Source organism: Pteropus alecto, unplaced genomic scaffold (genome assembly GCF_000325575.1).
Source record: "Pteropus alecto unplaced genomic scaffold, ASM32557v1 scaffold5, whole genome shotgun sequence".
Taxonomy (NCBI): domain Eukaryota; kingdom Metazoa; phylum Chordata; class Mammalia; order Chiroptera; family Pteropodidae; genus Pteropus; species Pteropus alecto.
The window spans coordinates 20,393,587-20,417,334 of NW_006441953.1; the positions used below are offsets into that span (position 1 = coordinate 20,393,587).

General features: G+C 38.2%; 1 protein-coding gene and 1 long non-coding RNA gene across 2 annotated transcripts in view; both read right to left on the reverse strand.

Moving 5' to 3' along the window:
* Window positions 1-4,790: 4,790 nt before the first annotated feature.
* On the reverse strand, window positions 4,791-17,801 carry LOC112485517. Its single transcript, XR_003048496.1, has 5 exons — window positions 17,724-17,801; window positions 15,729-15,828; window positions 14,116-14,353; window positions 12,793-12,986; window positions 4,791-4,806 (listed from the first exon to the last, which is right to left on the reverse strand). It is a non-coding gene; the product is annotated as an uncharacterized LOC112485517 (long non-coding RNA).
* A 3,652-nt stretch (window positions 17,802-21,453) lies between these two features.
* Window positions 21,454-23,748, reverse strand: part of LOC102879857 (cytosolic beta-glucosidase) — a 192,506-nt gene continuing 190,211 nt past the window's right edge. The window contains 1 exon segment of the mRNA XM_025051697.1: window positions 21,454-21,677. Within this exon segment, the coding sequence (XP_024907465.1) occupies window positions 21,475-21,677 (203 nt within the window). The 3' untranslated portion in view covers window positions 21,454-21,474.

The window sequence follows — 23,748 nt, forward strand, 5'->3', positions numbered from 1 at the left end:
AGATCATTAAGACCGGTTCCACTCTGGGTGTGCACAACCATTTGGATGTGCTCTCCCTAGGGTAGAGAGGAGAAGAGAGAACTAGCAGGATTCACTACTCCTGGTTTGGTTTCTAGGAAACTACCCTGGACCTCGGTGTGATGTGTTAAGATTCTACACGTGTTAACCGCATTAGAATGGCATACATTCTGATCTCCACTCTGTGTGGGCTACGTCTCCTTCTGTACAGCATTTTTCCTCCATGAAAAGCACAGCAACAAGTTACTGCTTAATCAAAATAAGATGCTAGTGAATAAGGCTTGTGTTTCTTCTAAAGTTGCTTGAATAGGATCTGCTCGGCTCCCTGAAGAAACCTGGATGAAATAATGCTGTACATTTTAATAAAATACACGAGGAGTTTGAATATGAAAATTGCCATTATCAGTCGAGGAGTTGTAAACCTAATTCTCCATACATTATGCTAAAAATTAAAGCATTATATCTAACACAATGTCAAAGACAATGTTAATGCAAAAATTAACTACAGGAAAGTACAAAAGTGAAAGAATAGAATTCTAAACGGACAGATTAGAAAGATGGTAGCAAGGAGATATTGTTAGCTTCTGGAATTAATGCAGAGTTTAGCACTCTGAAAAAAAAAATCATTCATGGGATTTCTACCTATAGTAACTTACATTTTCTTAAATGATATGTAAAATGCGTAGTTAAAATGCAATATTGGCATGAGATTGATAATGAATCAATAACCAAGAAATGCCCAAGAGTATATTCATTTAAACTATCATAATTGGCCAGACAATGCGCTTTTTCGAAGAGAAATACAAGGACGAAACGATCAGGGTTCCTGCCTAGTTGAGGGAGTAAAGAAGACAGTTAAAGAAATCCCATGCTCACATAGTGAATCCTCGGTTCCCAGTTCTATCTCCTAGTAGGTGCTTACCGAAATATTAGTTGAATGATGGATGCGTGCTATGTCAGGTCAAAGTGCTTTCAGAATACCAAGGAGTTGGTTAATACTTGAGCCGAATCTTTAAAGAAGGATGGGACATTTCCAAGAAGAGAGATATTCAGCTAGCAGAGACTAATGGAAAGAAAGATTGTTTTTTGTCTATTGAAAATGTAAGATAACACAGAGGTAAATGGACATGTAAGCCCTGAAAATTCCAGTGTCTGAAACAGAGGATGAGGCTAGATTGGACCATATTATGAAAGATCCATTTCAAAACAACAGGTTTGTACTTTCCCCTACAGACCATGTGGAGCCTTCAGAGGTTTTTCTGCAGGGGAGTATGCATGCAGGTTTGTTTCTCTAAGGAGAGCTTCTGCAGCCTAAGAGAAGATGATTTCCAGGAGGGATGGCATGTCTTAGGCTCCGTGTCAGTGACCATGCAAAGATAAAGAAGACACTGTTACTGCCTTCCAGATGGTGAAGGCCTAGTGGAGGACGCAGGTAAAATCAGGGGACAGATAATTGCTATACAAAGGCTATCAATGTTGTGATAAAGGTATGCACAGTGATGCCTTGGAAGTACACAGGACTACCTACCTCATGGTGGAGAAGTCAGGGAAGGCTTCCGGAGAAGGGGTCAGCTGAACTGAGCCTAAGAAATCAGGAAATAAAGTCGCATATGCTGTACTTTAACTTCCTGCTCAGGCCACGCCATAAGATTAAGAGATCACAACTGACTCTTAGCCAATGGTGTGTATTTTGGGAACATGGCAGGGTTGAAATACAAAAGCAATTCATTTAATACAGCAATAAAACCATAAGAAAAGTATTTAATCTTGTTAAGTATAAGGAATGTTTCATTGATTAATCATGCACAGAAAATGTTTATGAAGGGCTAGGCACCAAAGAAGCTTCAAGAGCATTTTCAGAAGGGCCAATAAGATTCTCACATTGGGAAGGGAGTTAGAATGGATCATATCTTGCTAAGTGCCAAGATTCCATTTCAAGAAGCAGATTTTCATGCCCCCCTCCCAAAAATATAACGCTCTAAAACAAGGTTTTAAGAAAAGTAGTAGTATTAAGTGGTATGGTACAAACAAAACTGCTATGGGGGTTCAGAAAGATGAACTGAGAAATGGGGACTAGAGGATTCCAGAGAGCCTAGAAATAAGCAAAAGCATGGCTTTCTCTCCTTTCTCCCTTCCTCTTTCTGTACCTCCTGTCTTCCCTCTCTCTTAGTTCTTTATTTCTTTTTTTTTTCTCCTTCTAATAGTTATCGAGCCTAGATTTTTTAAAATCAAAAACATATTTCTTCCCTGCAAGTTGCTTGCAGCTCAATAAAAGGACACCAAAAGGAAATCCATCTTCCTCTTCTACATCGAATTCCATCTTCTGGAGGCAGGAGTAGGGGGCTGACTGGGAAATATAACCCGGAAGAGGTGATGCCTAAACTAAATCATGAAGGAGCCTGGAAGGTCCTCTAGGCAGAACAATGGCCACCGCCAAAGCAAAATGCAGAGTATGCACAGATGTGAATATCGCAGAGGCTTGGGGTGTGTTGGAGAGGCTGGCGGGTAGGACCAGAGTTGCCCTGCGATGCTGACTCACAGGACAGGGCACTATGTGGGTTACTGCGGAAACAGTAGGAGATAAAGTTGAATACCTCATCAAAGGTCCTGCTAGCTAGAGAATAACAGATGGACTTCACATAGAAATGCTCCCTGAGAGTCCTTCAGAACTGTTTGCTAAGCGATTTTGCACACTTGAAAGCAATCTGGGAACATGTAGCCTTCTCACTATAGTTTGTGTTACCTGTAATTATTATTAATTAAGGCAGAGACTTGTGTATATGAAAGGAGTGTGGAAATCTGCAGGGTTCATTTTTGTATTTGTCAACTTTTATTTGAAAACAGCAGGTGAAATTCTGATGTGAGCAACGGTTAGCCCCAAACTATCACGCAGATTGTTTTGGTATCTATGTAATTGCAAAAGACCGCTTTGGTCGAAGCTCCTGAACACTTTTTATTGCTAATTTTGGCAATAAACCTGTTAATTAGTTAATTGTAAAACATTAGTGAATCGAGTAAAAAGAATCCATCTGTTTATAAAATTTCAAAGATCTCTTCTGGGCATAACATTTAAAAACATGAGCTGGCTTGCACTGTATCACCTACTAACTACAAACCATCTCTGAAATATTTGTACAGTCTCATCATAGGGCTAAGAGGTGATATTTTAATGCAAGAATTTGCCCTATTTGAAGGTAATTCTGTAGCACATGGTGTTGCATACAATTTGTTGCAGGGACTGTTGAAAACTGAAAAATTGGTGAGGGATATACAACTTTTTCATCTATATCCCAAGGTGAACCTAGAAATAATTAGCCAGGCCAAAAAAAAAAAAAAAAAGCAGAAGAGTATTTCACACAGAGAAACACAATTATAAAAATATAAAAGCCAGGAGGAAAAAAAAAAAAATCAGAGGACTGCAAAATTTCCTAAACGAAGGAAATCTGTTGTGTACCTAGGGGGACGCTAAAGGAGAAGATCGGTGAGCTAGGCAGGGGCCAGAGTGAAACATTTTAATTTCTATAAAGAGGAATCTCCCTTAGATTTTACTATCAAAGTTATGGGAATCCACTGAAAATATTCTATCCAGAGAGTATGACGAAAATCTGTTTTTAAGAAACACTGCCAATCATCCGCTTGGAAAACTAGGAAGAGCCCTAAATCTTCCTCCTGGTTCCCGAGGGAAGTACAGTTGGAAGCCCAGGAAAAGCCAGGGCGCCCAAGAATGAAGGAAAGGTCAGTAGACTCGAGCCCGAGATGTGGGTTCTAATCTCAGCCCTGATTGGCTGGTGAGCGGAGCCATATCATTTATCTTTCCTAGGTCTCTGCTTTTCTGTTACTGAGAAGGTTGTTTGGGGACATATTTACTATGGGTTTAGGGGGAAAGATTTATATGGTTTCATTCAGTCACTTCTATGTATAACTAAATTATTGATAGCCATCAGAGTGTGGAGATAGCTTTAAGGAATTTCTACCACCTGAAATACTGACTAATTTGACCTCCTTACGTGGAGGTATGGGGCCGGAGGCCGTATCACAATATGAGCTAAGGCATCCATTACTAGAAGTATGTAGATATTGGGGAAGAAACAACATTTGACATGTAAGATGGCAGAAGCTAGTCTGTGGTCTAAAAACATAAACAGAGGATGGAGGATGTGGTTTTGATATACACCTCATAGTAATGGCAGTTACTATATTTGTTGTACTCGGAATTTTTTGTTACAATTTGCCTCTCAAGGTCAGAATGATTTCTATTAATTTTTTTATTGCTAATCCTCACAGATTTTGTTTTACATTCCATTTATTCTCTGGCTTTTCTCTCAGATCTTTAATAAATAAGTTTCAAGATAGCAAAAGAAGGGACCCTTCAGATATGCCTACATCCAAACCATTTGCTCTGCTTCTTTAAACATTCCAAAACATCTAAAATATCTTTCTAAAATGCAATTAAAATGAGAATAGATTAGACATCTAGAGAGCAGCATCAAAGGCTCCAAAACTTTCAAACACTCGGTCTCTCATTTATGCTTTCCTTTCCATGGACTTTATTATTACGTCCTGATGCAACTAGTTATTTCAACACTATGGGGATGCAGCCACCACTAACTTCCATGCTCGTATTTCTGCCTTTACCAAAGATCACCTAGTTGTAAGTCAAAATTTCATTCATTTAATTATTTTAAGGCTTACTTTACTTTGATATTCCTACCTGGGGGTCTCAATGGACATCAGTTATTAAGTACTCTGATCTGTTCATGAAGTCCTCACTTAAATATTCAGCAAAACCTGGAGAAAAGAAGGTACCATGATGTGATAGTAGGATGAACGCTGAACTGAGAGTTAGGAAATATGGCCTCTAGTACAGTCTTATGAGCTTTATGGCCTTTAATAATTCATCTAATCTCTTTAAACTTCAGTGTTCTCAACTGTAAAAACAGGTTTGGATCAGGTATCATGTTAGAGTCCTTCCAGTTAAAACATTCTGGAATATGATTTCCCTGGACGTTTGAAGGGTATCCATTTGCTTCCAGCCCAGGCAATCAGAGGCCAACGCTATTATAACCTGACAGCTGGAGAGAGAAAGAGAATGAAAGCTTCCCTAAGTATTCCTCATCCTCTCTTTTTTGGTAAATAAATGAAAAGACTTCACTTTCCAGAGCAAATCCTGGGTTGCAAATGCCATTTTTTTCTTCATGGGGAGGTTAAAAAATTAGCATTTAAAAATATGCCAGCATGTAACATTTCATTTGTTTCCATAATGTCTGATTTAAGGATAAAGATCTTTTTCAACACTGAAGGCAAAACCTCCTAATTCATCTGGCTTACAGGATCATTTACATATCCAATGGAACATTTATTTTATCTGACCGGAATTGAAGATGATACAACATTCTTGGCTAATATTAAAAATATATAAAGATGGAATATTGATGGCAACACACAATATAAAGAACAGCCCAGACGATGTACTGTGGATGATAAGAATGGAATGCTTCTGAGCTAAAGTGAAATGATAACCTCAAAAGATATAGATTAATGACAGTAGTTTCTAAGATTGAAAAAGGAAAGGCAAGGATAAAAGAGGAATAAATTTAAGCATTTCAACAAAGGATGGAGAAATTTAAAGGATAATGTTAATTGAATTATGTGTTGTAACCAGATAATACTCTATTATACGAAGATGAAAGCCACAGCCATATCAGACCATCTAGTGGAAAGATGTCGACTTGAATCCACAAGGGTTATTTTTAAAGCGGCAGATTCTAAAATGAATCTGAATTTCAAGAATACAATTTTAGTTTAAGCGTCTTCATTTACAATAGTGATAAACTTAGTTTGATTGCGCAGGAACCTATATCCAGATTCATCATGGTGACATCGGGATAAATAAAGGCATTGCTATTTTTCATCCAGAATTCATTGATTCATTTTATGTATATTTGTTGAGTTCTCCTATGTGTCCACAATCCCAAACGATTCAAAGGGCTCTGTTTTCTCAATCTTCATTTATTAAACAAACCTTTCCTAAGTACCTTCTATATGAAAAGCACTATACTAAATTTTAGAGCCTAGAAGAAATGAATACGCTTCTTGAGGACAAGTGTTATATTATTTTGATCTTTCTATGCCTAGTAAGAGGCTTAATACATGTAGCTGATAAATGCTGAAACATATTAAACAGAAATCCATAAAACTATGTACTAAGAGAACCAAATAACATCTTCCACGTCTAGAATCATGAAACAACAAAAGTTGGAATAGATCTTATAAGTCACTGATGCAAATGTTTCCTAAATTTGTTCCATGTAATAAAAATCATGGGTGTTACTTTCACAAAGGGACTTGGAAGATGCCTTGGTCAAATGTATGGAGGAAACAGAATCAAACAAGTTTCTTTACTTCTCGGAGACTTCCGTGTGCTAAACTTTTGTATTTCTCTCAAAATTGAATACAGCACCCAGCATTTCCAACCTTATTTATCCAGGGGGCACTCTTATTGAGCCACATCTTGTGAAACTAATGTTCTGACTTTGGGAAGGGCTCAACTGGTCCATTTTCCAGGTTTTACCTCTCAGTTCCAAGCACCCCTCACCCAGTAAAAGAGAACTTTGCAACTTTGCTTAAATAAGTCTATAAATAAGTGATTTGTCCTATTTTTTGAGCAAACTGGTTTTATCATTGGATAGCCTTAATTGTTAGAGCTCTTTTAGAACTTGAGCTGAAATCTGCCTCATGGTCTATTGGAGAAAGTGTTGGTAAACAATGGTATGCAAGAAAAAAATCTAGCCCATGGCCTATTTTTGTACAGCCCTCATACTAAGAATAGTTTTCATATTATTTAAAGGCTGTAAAAAAAATAAAAAGAAAGAAAAAAATATACAACAGTAATCATTAGTGGCCCACCCAGCCTAAAATATTTACAATCTGGATCTTTACAGAAAAGTTTGCAGAACTATGCTCTAAAGAAGTGGTGTCCAGAATTTTTCACCATACACTCTGTGGTAACCACCCCTAAAGTAGTCCCAAATGATCCCTGCATCCTTGTGTTCAAGTCTTTGTATAATACCCTGCCCTTGAACATGGGCAGATTTAGCAAATCACTTCTGTTCTGTTCTACTCCAGTCTAGTCTAGTCTAGTCTGACTTGCTTCTTATTCTATTCTGCTGAATCAAATATCATACAAGTGCTAGAATTCCTCTTCTACAATTAAGTTAGAAAGAGACTGGCTTCTGACTTGAATGCTCTTCCTTCCTCTCTCACCTCTCCCTCCACGGAAGCCAGCTGCCACATTGTGAGCTACTCTATTAAAAAGATAAGGGGAGGAGAAAGACATCCAGCTAACAGACAGTGAGAAACTAAGGCCTTCAGTCCAGCATTCTACAAGAAACTGAATCCTACCAGCAACCAAGGAAGTGAGCTTGAAGCAGATTCTCCAACAGTTGGGCCTTCAAATGTGACCACAGCCCTGGCCAACAGCTTTATTTTGAGTCCATGAGACTTTGAGCTAGAGGCAGCCAGATAAATTGCACCCAGATTCTCAACCCATAAAAACTGTGAAATAATAAATGTTTGCTGTTTCAAGCTGTTATGTTTTGGGGTAATTGTTACCCAGTAATAGATAACTAACATACACTCTGATTAGTAAAAAAATTTTGGAGTATACGGTATATGTATATATTTAGTTATGAATTATAAACACATACTACTATAAACTTCTATTTTAAATACTAGTAAAGCTTAAGTTTTTTCTTAATTTTAGGTAAAAATATAGAGGGAAGTTTTAATAACTTGTTATGGGTATGAACCCTACTGGATTGGTGTGTTGACCCTTTGAAGTATCCACCTCTACTCTGGAGAACACCATGATAGAATAACACATAACATCATGACACAAACACTCTCCAAAATTGTAAACATAGAATTGTATTTACCTGATAACTATATGCTTTCAATAGAATCAGGTCTTTCTGTCTAAAATATTTTATTTGCTCAATTTGTTCAGAAGTGTTAGCACCTCATTTATGTTAATCAATGACCAACTCATCACAGATGTCACCTTGGAAATCTACTTAGGTTTGTAGGAAATCTTCAGATGTCTAAGAGAGTTTGTCTCTGTCTTAAGGATTGCTTGGTCACTGAAGAGGATGTTAGCAGCTGTAGGAGAAGCAATTAGTGTCCATTCTATCCTGATTGACAATTCTGTAAAATGCCCAGTAGCATTTTCTATGGTTTTACAAAATGGCACCCTTCTTTCTCAAAGTTCTGGGTATCTATTGAGTTCTGGGTACAGTTATCATCATGCAGATGCCCCACGTGGCTTCCAATTAGAGAATCAAGCCTAATTTCACCCCCCAACCACACTGAAATAAAAAAGAGACAGATAAGACCATCATAGTGAGGTACGAACAGAGATTTCAGGCAGGCAGGATACATGATATCAACTTTTAGGAGCGTTCAATTAAAAATGCAAAGGCACAGCTCGCTGAGAAAACTGGAAGCCTCTGGATGAAAGGAGAGAGATTGGTAAGAACCCTGCAATGAATGCACTGTTTTCACACAATGCCCTAATCAGGAGGACAAGTGGCAGTTGTTATGAAGCAGTGAGATTCTGAACAATGCCTTTCCCAGGGAAGTAGTCACCACGAAACAAGGGCTTCGGTAGGACAATACCGACTCGTACACATGAAAGGGAATAATTACTTTAAGACATTATGCCCAACATCTGGTGAGCTTCCTTGGTCCAAAAACAAAACTACTGGAAACTTGAAAGTGATGGGTTATTTTTCCCTTGGCTCCCAAACTTCCTATTTTTCTCACTATACATTGCATATTATCCCAATTATCGAAGTTAGTGCATTAATAGAGAAATACTATGATGTTCCATTTTCCCTAATTAAGACTATTAGGAAGACATTTTATGCTCTTATTTTTTTAATGAAATTCAATTTAAAGTCGCTGTATCAGATCTTATTAGCGGCTACATTATAACATATACTATTTCATGGGGGAGGGGGCGCAAAATGCCTAAATCGAAAATTAGATCCAAACTTCAAGAATACAAAGTATGATAGTAACAAAGTCATGGTCCTTTGCATATATTTCATCTTCCATAAAATAAAACTTTCTTTGTATCAAGTTTTAATTAAGAATGTCCTCAGGAAATCCTATGGCATGGGAGATCTGGGAAGAAATTTAACCATTCCATCTTTTTACTAATAGGGTGTCCAAATTAAAGTTCGCCCATATTTTAAGGAGAGTGTGAGAGGTGAATAAAGGAGCTGACCCACATCGTGCCAATTTTTTTTAAAGAAGCAAACTGGGGAAATTTTATTTCATTAATATAGCAAGTATATATAAGCGTTATCTTCATGCTGAGCATAAAGCCAGTCACAATGGGATGGGATAACATGGCGAAGGAAGGTGTCCCAGTGTCCAGCACACAGGGGCTGCTCAATACAAGATGTTTTGATAAATGGAAAAAGACCTTACTTTCTTCCCTAAAGGAACATGCAGTCTAGTTGGAATTAACAGACATTCCCTCGCATGACCTTCGCCATACATCTGTGAGGGAGGAAATATTTTTCAGCTAATTTTGTAAATGAGGAAACCGAGGTTCTGAAAGGTTATTTGCTCAAGGTCAGAGAATCAGACAGTAGTGGAGCAAGGAATTCAACCTTGTCTGCCTGACTCTGGAATCTAGGCTATTAACTTGGACTTGACTCTTTCAGCTACTGTTTCACACTATTCTGAGAGCTGAGGACTGCCCTAATGGTCTCCCGCTAATCCTTTGGTCCTGGATTCTTTATTTGTATGTTTTCTTCCCTTATCTATTATTCTCTCTTAGAAATGCTACAGAACAACAATTCAGCCTCATACAGGAACTCTTCCAGCCATAATTATTAAAGTACAAGAAAACATGTACCCCCCACTCCATCAAAACTTGAGGGAAAACCATATTTCAAGTCAAACCTTGAGGGATACCTGGCAAGCCATGGTACCAAGGACCAGAACCACCACCACCAGGAGAACCGATGCTCAGGAGTGTTTTCTTTGTCAGTGCTGAACAGGAGGGACAGTCCTCAATGATTTTCTGTTACCACATGAAAGTGGTAAGTTCTATGAACAGTTAAATGGCCAAATAAAAGATTTCTGGCTACCTTGTGGAGGGGATTCTCAGCTTTGCCGTGCTCCCATTGTATCTCACAGATGCGCTTCGAGGACACTTTGATGTTCGAATTCTCACCAGGGCTCAGCATCGTCTATTTCTCTTGGAACAGCTCGGCACCACAGGGCTCAGCTGAGACTACAGATGAAGCATCTAAAGAAGCTGACAGTCAATAAAATAGGGTACCTCGTTTTTAGCTGATGGGGACAAGAAGGTCTTTCATTTGAGGTCTAATTTTCTTAAAGTCTTAATACATTTAAATAAAAGGTACTGTACACTGGGTAAATAAGCCAGAAAATAAAAATGACAATTGGGATTCCTCAACCGACAGGAATGAGTTGCTTCACGTGGCCAAAACAGCTTGTTGCCTGATTTTCATTTTTGTTTTTACACCATTATATATTTAAACTATACCAGGTTTTCCTAACGCTATCACTTTTGAAAAAAGTCTAGGCACTCTTGGCCAACGAATTTCATCCATTCACCCAGAATCAGATCTGACAGAGAAAACTGACAACTCTGATTCTCTCCAAATTGACAGACTGCCAAATGCAACAAACAGAGATGTTGAGACATACCACAGAATTGGTCACACCCAGTTTTTCTGTTATGTCTGATTTGTAGCATACGAATTTCTACATGACACTTCCTATAACTGTGACAGTTCAAGGTCAGAGATCTGCTCTTGCCACCCTCTGAGAAGCCTTCCACAATCTTTGGGCCTCTGTTCATTGGACATACTAGGTAGAGATCCATGATTATGGTGAGAATTAGCAAAAATTTTTAAATCTCAGAGGGTCTTTTCAGTTTATAAAATGCTTTCAGATATATAATTTGATCCTTATAGCAACTTTGTTATAAGAACATGCATTGTACAAATGAGGGAAGAAATTTGGAGAAATTCAACAAAATTCAGATGATCAAAGAGGATCAGTAGAGCTGGAAATCTGCTCAGGTTTTCTGATTCTCAGGCCAATACTTTTTCACCTCCCCACCATTAAGTTAGTGAACTCTTTGTGCACACCGAGGGTTCTCACAGTGGGCAGCAACAGTAGCATCACCTGGCAACTTGTGAGAAATGCACATTCTGTCACCCCACCCCCAGACCTGCTGAATCAGAAACTCTGAGAGGAGGCCCAGCAATCCTTGTTTTAATAAGCCCTCTGGCTGATGCTGATGCCCACTAATGTTTGAGAACCACTGGTATACACTAAGTATAGTAGCCTAGATAATTCTATGATTGACATACAACTTTATATCGAACTTTCTAAGGACCAAGCACTGTTCCTACTTATGGTATAATAAAGTCATCCTGGAAACTGTCCTTATATCAATAGTCCTTACGTTAAGCCTCCAGAAGACCTCGGAGCCATGAGGAACAGAACGTTTAAAGCTTATCCATACGACGCAGCAGATGACGTGGCCTTTACTTGCAGCTTCCTTCCTCTCATCCTTACCATTTGGAGATAAAGGAAATGATTTTTACTTCTTAGAGTTAAGATTGTCCAGCTATTCAATTCTGTTAGAGTAAAAAATATCTGTCCTATGCAAGACCTTTCTTAAGAGTCTTCGACTCTTTCTTCGTCTGCCTAGAATGGCGTTTTACCCGGCTCAGGGGCAGGCAGAAAGAGTGATTGCTACTCTCCACCCTCACCCACTTCAGGCCCCGTAAACATCAACTCTGTCAAGGGCTTTATTCCACTAGAGCTGATAATGCGTGCGCCTTGGATTTCATCAGGAAAAAAGAAGGGAGGTTAGGCCCCCTGTCATATGCTCCATAGCACTCTGTACGTCTCCTTTACAGCACTCATCACACTTCTAATTACTTGTTCAATGTCACTGTCTAATTACTTGGTCCCCACATGTTCTCTATTAAGACTTTTAGAGGCCCTAAGCTCTGACAAGATAATGGTGTTTCCTCCAACGCCATATGGATTTTGGAATTAAGAAAAAAAAAAAAATCAAAACTTTCAAATAAGTTTAAGCTGTCCAACAAGGTTTTGATAGTTCTCATCATGATTACTTCAATGCTTTACTCCAAATATGATATACGAAGCTACATCATATTTTAAAAACGGGGAGGAGGGTGGCTCTTCCTTTGCTGGTGCCTAAGCATGGGGTTGGTCTTCATGTCAGATAATCTAGTGTTATTTCTAGGTAAATTATAAGCTTTATGAAGACCAAAGTTATAACTGTCTTGGTCATAGTATAGTCCCAATGTTGGCACAATGCCTGAGCCAAGGTATGTTCATAATAAATGACCAATGAAAGACGAGAGTGAGTGAGTGAGTGAGTGAGTGAATGAGTGAGTGAGTGAGTGGAGTGACCAGAAGAGAAGAAGGTAGGAAAGATAAAGTGACAGGGAGGAAAAGATAAGAGAAAGAGGTGGGTAGAGAGGAGGGAGGGAGGACGAAAGGGCAGGAGGGCAGGAGTAAATAAAACCAGTTGGTTGCTATCTTATTTTGCTATAAATTAATACATAAAGAGATGTATTGGCACTAAACTCCTTACTCTATTACTATTGCTGCTTCATTATTGTTTAATTCTAGAATAAATGTTGCCATCATCCTTTCATAGAATTATGAACTGTATCTTTATTTACTTACATGACACAATTTTGAAATATGTGACAGCCCCTTGCTCATGTTGTCTTTGTCATGGAATTAGGGAAATGTAGCATAAGCTTTAACTTGAAGCTGCCGTCCAATTAACGAGGAAGGCCCACCGTAGAGATAACGCTGCAAACGTGAAGTTAACTATTCGACAGTCACAGTCCTCGGGACATTTGATTGCTGTCACCCTGGAAAATGAGCAGCATTTGTGCTGACAACCTTTTTTTTTCCAGTTCACCCTTTCTAATGAATCTATTCTAAGCCGAGGTATGCATTTAAATACATTTTACATGCATATCAAAACAGCAATATTAACAGTGCTTATGGCTGTGAAATCCCATGCAAATTATGGGAAACTTACACATGCAATGCAGTTAGCCAAAGTGGGGCTTTTAGATGACATCAATTTTATAAGGTGTCAACACACAGCAATGATATGCAGACCCTATTTTCTGCTTTTTCTTTATGAGAACAAAGGTACGTTTGGCACAGCATACAAATTCATAAAATAAGTTCCCTAAGAATGCAGTTACGGCATAGGCTAAAGTTGAGTACAAAGGCCCATATGCTGTGTAAAAAACTTCTATATCTTCAGGTCCCCAGATCCTAATGTGACAAGGATATTATTATCCACTAGAGTCATAAAGCCTTTTATAGAGATATCGTCCCCTTAGCCCTGTTATTTTAATTTGTTCACAGATTTTAGCACAGGCAATTTCCTTCTGCAAGGGCTTTTCACTAATAGAATTATACTGTCTTAGCTCAAAATGGCCTTTGGTTCTTAGTCCAGTGGGCTCAAAAGATTATGTTCTTGTAGTGGAGAGCTCTCCACACTACCCAGGAGCCCACCATTATCTGCACCGAACACCCCAATCCTCTGCATCCTTCAGGAGACTACGCAGCTGGGCCCAGCATGAACATGACAATCATTAGGAAGCTCCAAGAGTTTATTTTCCTTTGGCTGGGCGCTTTGGCTTCTGGACTCCTGTCAATGCCATCACAACGCAATCCTTTCAATAAAAAGAGATCCTAACAGGATTAAATGTAATTTAGAGTCAATAAGGAGAAGTTTGCCATTGGGGGGAATTATAATAGACAGAATGATCAGAAAATAGAAAATCTGGAAGGTTTTCAGGGGTGCATTCTACTGTAAAAATGAAGCTTTACAGAAAAGATAAAAAAACGTTATTCTCAGCCAAACCCTTTCTTTCGCTAGTTCTGTCTTGCAGCAAATGAATGCACGGCCTATTAAAGTAATAAGAGCCGTGTGCTGTCATTTATGAGGAGGAGAAAAGAGAGAGAGAGAGAGACACTTACGGGAGAATGGAAGACACAGTGTGACTTCTCCATCAGTCTTCTTTGTCTATGTAAGTGGTAAATAAAATGTTTTCGGTTCTCATGATATGGATCATGAGCCCACAAAACGCACATGGAGCCCACTGCAGAATTAAATTTGATGCAGGACAGTTACTAAATCATCACTCAGCAGGCAGCAGTGTTGAGAAGGCAGTCACTCTTCCAGAAGGCAGCCGTCCATCTCCTGGGCAGTGTGGATCTGGGAAAGTCATGGAGGAAGTGAGCACTAGATTGGGATGCTGGTCCAGGGAAGAATAAGCCTCCACTGCAAGAATCACAAGGTGTTTTCTTGAATCTGTCAGTGGATGCCCATCAGTGAATCCACTGTTTTAGTGAGGATGTGGTAAGTCGATTGCCTGAAATAATTTCCCTAATTTTAGAGCCTTTGCACTAATACCAACAGAGAAAAATAATAATAGCTAACTACCACTTAATGGACATTATAATTACCACTTAGTGGACAGTTATATAAGTATCTTACATGTATTATCTCATTTAATTCTCACGAAAGTCCTATAAAGTCACTAGTTTTATTTTAGTTCTCACTTTATAGATGAGGAAAATAAAAATCGGAGGTATGAGTGAGTTGCTTGAGGTTGTACATTCCATAAATGCTGAGCTACGATCAAGCCCTGGTTGACCTGACACTGTCCACGTGCTTAGCCACCACATCTGCCCAGCCGGTGACTGGAAATGCCACACTTTTATCAAGGGAATCATTTCACCGTGGTCAAGTGCCATTCCTGGGAAGAGCAACTAGTTTATTAGAAGACAGGATTCAAAAATGAAACAGCCTGAGTGAGCATAGAAGCAAAAAAATAATAATGTTCAGTGGAGACAGTGGTAGTCTTTGAAAAGAAAGAAACTACACAGCTACTACTTTGTGAAATGGCTAGCTGGGAAGTATGAAAAATAGGCTGAAATTTTGGAGACACAGAGGATCTTATATTTAAATGTTGCAATATGACTAAGTCACACGTCAGGGGAGCCAAAGCCCCAGGGCCAGGCCTGTTCTTCCACAACCATATCAGGAAAGAGTAGGAAGTAGCATTTCAATGTCTTGAAATAGATTGTACGGGTTGCAGTGCTGGCTCTACCACTTCCTAGATCTATGGTTTAAACAAGTTACTTTCTCTCTGCCTCAGTTTACTCATCTGTAAAACAGGGATAATAATTGTAGAATTTATCTCATTGGGTCCTTGTAAGGATTAAACGAGTCAATCTGTGTCTTGAGTTTCCATTGAAAATAAGAATTTGACTACCTAATATCCACTGCATCAATAATTTAATACACATTTATAAATTGCTTAGATATGCCACATATCATGCTAGGTACTAGAAATATTAAGATGAATAAGACCTCAAATTGTTCATCATCTAGAAGGGGAAACAAACAAAAAAAACATTATGTATGACAGATATAATAAATTGGTGATTATAGACTAGAGGTAGCAATTAATTTTTAAATATCTCAAAACAGTAACATGTACTTCAGAAATATTTATTGCCATGACGTGTTTAAAGTATTACCTAGATGAAGTAATGTGTATACTTGCCAATTTCTATCAACGTACCATTGTTCCCACACAGAGCCATTGCTGACTTATCTATCTCCATTACTCTACCATCCAATCAATCATCTTGACTGCTGAAGTTTGTCTTTAAAAATATTTCCTAATAATAAAAGAAAACAGAAGCTAAATAAGACAAATTTGGGAGTAAAATATAAAGTAGAAAAAAATTAGCTATAATACCACAACCTAGAGAGAGAGAAAAATATCAAGACATTAACAGTGGTTATTACTTTCTTCGCTTTTATCTCTGTTTATGTAGATTGTAATATATGCCTATATCTAATATGTTCTCTGAATATGGTATTAACTCTTCCCATGTCAATTTTTTAAAATTTTTTTGCAGGGGTATAATGTTAGATTTACAAAAGAGATGCGAAGAAAGTACAGAGCTTCACCCAGCTTTCCCTAATGTTAACATCTTGCATAACCACAGTATATTTATTTATCAAAACTAAGAAGTTATGAAAATCCATATCCGAAAAGATACTTGCACACCGGTGTTCATAGCAACATTATTCACGGGGGCCAGGACATGGAAGCAACCGAAATGTCCTACAATAAGTGATTGGCTAAAGAAGCTGTGGTACATGTATACAACGGAATATTACTCAGCCATAAGAATAGATGAAATACTGCCATTTACCACAACATGGATGGATCTCGAGATAATCATGCTCAGCGAAATCAGCCAGACAGAAAAAGTTGAAAACCACAAGATATCACTTATATGTGGGATATAAACCTAAAAGCAACAAATGAACAGGACAAACAAACAGAGACTCATGGACATGGACTATAGACTAGTGGTTACCAGAGGGAAGAGGGAGTTGGGGGAGGAGGGAGGTAGATGGAGTAAAAGGGGTCAAATATGGGGTGACATAAAGAAATCCAACTATGGGCAGTGAACATACAATACAATATATATATATATATATATATATGCTTTACTGTTGCATTGTACACCTGAAACTTACTGGATTTTGTTAACCAAAGTCACCATAAAAAACAAAAACAAAAACAAAACCTAAGACGTTAACATTGGTAAAGCACTGCTAATTAAACTAAAGACTTTATTTGTAGTTCCTAGTTTTTCCACTAATGTCCTTTTTTCTATTTCAGGATCTGATCCAAGAGATCATGTTGCATTTAGGTTCCTGTGTACTTTTGACACATTACTTATACATTAACATGTAATATATATTCCTTCCACCTTAAAGAGGGCCCTTCACACATCAGTATTCTGCTACAAGAAGCTTTCTATTTGGTTCCTACAGCCTACTTTGCCATCTTTCAACAAGTTACTTTTAAAGCATCACCATCCTACTCAGAAACCTTCAAATTTGCTTTAAGAGAAAACCCAGGTGTCCTTGACGAATATTAGAGAATCTCCATATTTTAGTCCCAACCTGCCCACTCTCTTCCCCAAGGCGCACTGGCCTGGGCACTGCCTCTTGCATCCAAAAGGCCTTATGCTTTCCACTTCCAGATTTTTACTTCTATTACTTCGATGATCTTAGTATCCTTTATGCTATTTTTTATATTATATTATTTTCCCTTGCCCAGGAAGCCATATCTGCCCACCCCAGCTAGCAGAGAGCTGATCCCATCTTACCATTTGGAAAATTTGCCTCATATTATTTGTTATTTCATGTTCCTAGTTCCCCAACCAGACCATGAACTTTGGAGAAGAACCATTTTGTCTGCAGTACTACATCCCTACAATGTATTGAAGTTTAGTTTAATAAATAGGTACTAATTATGCTGCTGGAAACCTTCAATTCTCATGATTACCATAATGGTGACTTGACTCCCTGTTTCTGGTCCAATGTGTAAGGAGCTTGAACTTCATTGTTCTCTACCTAACAAGAAAAAGCTGCACGAGTTGAAAATTAACAAGTTTTCTTAGGTCAGTCAGAGAATTGAGATCATAGGGAAAACTGCTGCCACAAGAATTAGACAGACAGGAAACTGGAGAGACAGTGAATCACGACTTACCAGAGCAGATGTCTCCGTGGGAACTGGACTTTGTACCAGGGTAGGAAATATCTACACTATAATGGATGAATTGCTGGCGGATCAATGTGAACAGGTCTGAGAGTTAAAAATAATGGCTCATATTAATCATGCCCTTGCCATGCCCCAGGAAGTGTTCTAAGCATGTTACAACTCTGCTTATTTAACTATTGCAACAGCCTTATGTGGAGCCCAGTTTACAGATAGAAAAACTGATGCACAGGGAAGTTTAATATGTTGCTTAATGACACTTGGCTATTAAATGTCAGAGCCAAGATTCAGGGCCAAGATTCAAATCCAGGTGAACCAGTTCCAGAGCCTGCAATCTTAATGATTATACTATATTTGCCTTATACCAGATGCCAATAGCCACTCAGGCAAGGTCACACAAGCCAGTCATGGGTCACTTGCAGACATTGGGTAAACCTGGGACAAGTCCTATCTACTCTCTACAAGAAACACTCATTAAGTACCCCCTTTGGGAGTTGCTCTTCCCCATGACCCTAACCCAGTGCCGTCACCACACCTTCCCGTCTCCCTCCTGCCACAGTTAATAAGGTTTATTCTCTTTCACGCTGCCATAATTCCGAAGGCCGCCATAAAGTGTCTCTGTGTTAAAATTTTCTCTAATTTCCTTCTTTAAGACTCATCATACTTTGTGCTCAGTATTATATCTCTCCCAGGGCAACTGTAGCCTAAAATATTGTGATCAGTGATGAATATGCGTTCTCCAGGTTAGGTGTATTGCTAGTAATTAAACAGTATTAATTCCATCAGCTTTGATTTATTCTGCCCTCTCAGTAATGAAGCTCAGTATTCTATTTTCCTTCTGCCTAGCACTGAGCAACAGAATTGGTGTTTAAGGATTATCATATAAATCTACTTTTTGGTCAGTCGGTGTTGGGGAATTTTTTCAATATATTACAAATGTATTCATTATTCCCTCGTTCATAAAAATAATTAAAAGCTATGGGCCGAACACAAATTCCCAGAGCACAAAAGCCTGACTGGCACTCCACTGCCAAATACTAAGGTTGCCAGCTTCCTAGTTTATGGATTTCTTAATGAGAACTCATACCTTCTCATTCAATAAAGGGCTTAGGTGTACATTTTCTGGTGGTGTTCGCAGAAGTTATAAAACTAAAGCCCTACACATCAAAATGAAATGGGCTGCTGTATTCTTCTGCAGGTTTTTAGCGATCAGAAATGAGTTGCCCTAAAACAAAAAAAATTAAAAGAACAATTATTTAAAAGTGATCCACAGGACGTTAATAACATGTATTCACGTTCCCTTAAAAACAAAACAAAACAAAACAAAACAGAAAGAAAGATAGAGAGAAAGAAATACAAAGAGATCCAATCCATCATTGTGATATTCAGGTTTCTCCTTAGATAAAACAGACATAAAACATGTGTTTTACAAGCCTCAGATGACCTTCAAGACATCTAAGTACAGTATCTATGGATTTTTAAGTATAATTAACAACTCCTGTTTTTCCATTTAAAGAATCCAAGTTCTTTTTCCTTGACTGGCAAAAGCCAATCAATCTCGTTTTCAAATGCTAATACAAGCAATTAAAAATAACGTTAATTACAGTACTACAGGGGCTGTTAGGTTTTGGGTTGGTAGATTTCTTTTTTCTTCACCCTAACCTCATGGCAATTCTAATTTACAGGACTAATTAGGGAAGCACCCTTAGTTTGATCCATCCCTGAGATGAAGAGCTGGCCTTTAAAACCCAGCAGAGAGCTGCAGAAGGCCACCACACTGTGAGGAAGCCTGGGAGCTGCAGCTATAATGCATATTTCACCTGGTAGACCCAACGTGATAGACCCTTTTATTTACAGCATAAATATTAATTTTCTTGGTTTGGTAACCAAAATACAGTACTCATCTGAATTGCTGTAAAACTTGTAAATATGCCCTGTAGGATAAGTAATATTCAAAGCAACATCCTAATTAAAAGGAAAACTCGGTTGCCTTGCAAGATAATATAAGAGGGCACATAAATTGTAAATAAGATACATGGTAAAAATGAAAAAGACAGGCTGAATAGGAAAGGAATGAAATAAGATTTGGAGATGTGCTTTTTAAATGAACACAAATTGTGAAATAATGTCTCATTGAACAATAAAAATAACAAACCAGTGGCAAAGATGTAATAGAACTTCCTATGTATACCATTTCAATCTTCATATAATTTTCCCCAGTGCATCCAAGTTTATCGAACTACTACGACCATTTCTTTCTCACTCTGTCCAAAGTTACTGAGAAAGTGTTCTTTGCTGTAAATAAACCCATTTATGAACATGAACATGATCCAGAAATTGACCACAGTTTAAAAAAAAAAAAAAAAATGCAGTGTCTACTTAGGGCCAAAGCCTTATGAGAATGGCAAACTATATGCAATTCTTCAAGCAGGCAGACTGAGGATACAGAAAACCACCTTCTCTACTTCCTCCTGCATCAGGCAACTCCACATCCTTGCTTCTTTTCCCTATTCAAAAAACTGCAAAGCACCTCATGGCACCCTATGGCACCCCAACCCACAGGGTGCTGGACAGAGAACAGAGCCAATGCCAAAGAAGTGCCTGGTCTAGTAAACATACTATGACTTCAGGAAGTGTGGCCTCAGTTTCTCAGTCTGCAAAATGGAGGTGATAATACTTGTAGCTTCAAGCCTGCTACACTAATGAATGTTTAGCAAATACTGCTTAAGAATAAGCGTGAGGGTACAAATTCCACATATGTAAAAGGTTTGCTGGAGTGGAGACATGAAGTCTAGAGGGAGTCGATATCTATTACTGAAGAAGCCCATATACATCTCAGACATTTCAACTACCGATGTCATGAATCCTCCCATTCTCTGCTTACGTTCACACGCGTCAATCAATTGATGTATGTATTTCATGGGTGTCATCAATGTTCTTTAGCATCTTAAATTTTTTAAAACACTCAAAAGTAGAGATCATGGCCTTATTATTTTGTTTTTCACTTGATGTCACTCTAGAGTAGGAATCCAGTTTTTGCTAAACATTAACACTCAAATACTGTTTCCGTCGTTCACAATTTGTTTTATTAATTTATTATTTTTCAAAAGTTCATCAGGCAAGAGAAGGACATACTTGTTCATGCAGAGATAAAACATGTGCCAAATACATCATCAAATCCATTTTATTAAAAAGGTTATCAATTAATCCTTTTGGTGAATAGAATTATATCTATATAATATGACTAACTTTAATTTAATTTTGACTTTTCTTTTACATTCGATTAAGTCATAGAAAAATTATAGACTGCACAACAGTGGATCTAAAAGCAAACCATAGCTTATATAACCAGAAAAAATAGGCTTGTAAACAAGTATTCTTGTAATAAGTGGTCATTGTTAGAGTTGCAAATCATGAACATACTGTTTATAAATTTTGCATTATTTTTTCCTAGAAAAATTTTAAGGATTTAAATAGAATTTTTTAAGTCTATCAGATTTCTTAATATAAAAATCAATTTCAATGGTTTCCTGTTCTATTTTTTTTTAAGCCTCATTGATCCAAATGCAAATATAGTAAAGGCCATCATTAAATACATCCCTGGACATTACAGTTCAGGGATTACAAGGTAGGACCTGTTGATTACAAAGGCAACCGGAAGTTATCTGAGGGATCGCCAAAGCAGATTTCCTTTCCAAAAGTAGAGGCATCTCCTCCTGGTAATACTGCTCATCCATCTTTTCTACAGATGTCCCTCTAGTCCATTGTTTAGGATGACCTTGGCATACTCCTTTGCTGACGCATAAGGGACTCGGGGTTGAGCTGGATCTTCAAAATCAACGTGGAAGAAACCAAACCGCATGCTGTATCCCCTGCTTCACTCGAAGTTATCCAGAAGAGACCATGCACAATATATTTTAAGATTGACTTTATCAAATTGGATAGCTGACATTTATATTAAAAAAAAAAGAGAGAGAGAGACTAAAGGAAAAATGACCATTTCTGAGAGTTTTATGAGCCTGCAGGCTAAAACATCAATGACCTGTGTGGGCATCTTTCTCCTGCAGGGGATCACAGTGGGAACAGGAAAACAACTTCTCAGTCTCCTTTTCCAATTTTCTGTTTTAATCAAGCAGGGGCTTCATTGAAGAAGTTAAAATACATATTATTATAATTATTTGGTTAGTTGTTCATTTTGACAGTTATTTATTCATTCATTTACTCAATACACATCTTTCCAATATCTACTAATGTTCAGACACACACACACACACACACACACACACACACACACACACATGCACGCAGTTTCTCCCTACTGCCTAGAATACATTCAGTAAAGAGACTGCCCAGTTTCGAAGGACAACTTCCAGATAATCCAGAAAGCCCACTGGTAAATTGAAAGAAGTAAAAATAACTTTTTTAAAAGTAAAAATAACTTTTACTTATGGTTGAGGAAGCCCCGGCACTTACCTTGTGTCCCCACGACCAAATTGAGACATGTCTTATAATTCTGGAGATAGAACCTCCAAACTGAAAAGGTTTAGCACAGTGTTGGCTATGCATATACTCAGACTGAGTAGGCAGGAAAATGCTATGGCATCCCCTTGGCCCCACAGCTAAACTCACAGTGGTGCTTAAGCCCTCTCGAAGGCACATGTGCGCAAACACAATGTTCTATATAATTTCATTTGTGGACGCCCCAGAGCCCATCCATATTAAGATTCCAAAGTGGAGAATTCTCTAAGCAGTTATACACTGATTCCCAGCACTTTAGTCAGGGAATTGAGATCATATTTTATTAGTATTTTAAGTTTAACAAAACTCTAAGGTTGTGTAGATCTTTGCATTGAGAATAAGTAAACCCTATTTATAGGCTGCACTCATATCCACTTCTCAACGCAAAAACTAAATTTAAAGGCAGTTTTACTTTATAAGACAGACATTCTAAAATAAGTTGGATGAAAATGAACATCCATATAACAAATCAAATTTAATTGTATTGGGTAATGCTTTCAACCAGAGTGACTCTTCCAGCTTCAGCAAAGCGAGATCTATCCCGATTTTTTCTTTGGTATAAATCTGTATTTTTCAGGTCCCTTATCAGCACTATGCCTCATATACTACTATGTTGATCTTCAAATTCTCTTGAAATTTTTATTTTTTACTGTGGATCTTCCATAGTCAAAAGGTTCCTGACAGGTTAATTGGTGCATAACCCCTGTACCTTTGTGCACAGAGGGGTGCAAAGTGCTTTACTTAAAGTACCATATAAATGGCCTTGGGCAAGAACTAAGCCAAGCTGGATTGGCTCTTTTTAAATAAAGTATTGTTGGAAAATGAAATATATAACATGTAAGCACATCAAGCTCTGCAGGAATTAAAACATTTACTATATATTCTTTCTTCTCCTACTTGTCCATATTGCCATGCGTGCCTCCTCCTCTGTCAATCGCGATCTGTAAAATACCAGTTTTTCAAAAATATTTTTTAAAAAAAACTAACTGAAATTTAGGATGGCATATCTCTAAGAATTAACACAACCAAAGCCAAATATCAGGCCAGAAAACAACACTCTCCTTTGATTGCTTTGTAATGCAATCTGGGGACATATGAGAATCTGTCTATTTTCTTTCTCGTTGGCAGAACTACTGCCCAACAAGCAAGTCTGCCAGGTGTAAAGCTGGCTTCTGAAAACATGCACAGTCTCACTGATCATGTACAAAAGGATGGATTCGCGTGCTAAACCAGAGGAGAAAAACAATGCCCTGGCTGCCTGGAAAGGAACGAAAAGGAAATCTTGACGATTTCATTGTTAACTGCCAGGACTTCTGCAGCAGGTACTGAGGTGCCCGAGTGACACTGGTGGATGTCGCTGCGTTTTCACTGCAGGAACATTCAAGTGGAGAATTGTCTAGTGAGGGCTGAGGAGCTCGCCTGCTGGAATCCTTCACACTGTGCCACCACTGGGAAAAATTACAGAACAGTGCTGGAGCCTTCACGCCTCTCCTCTTCC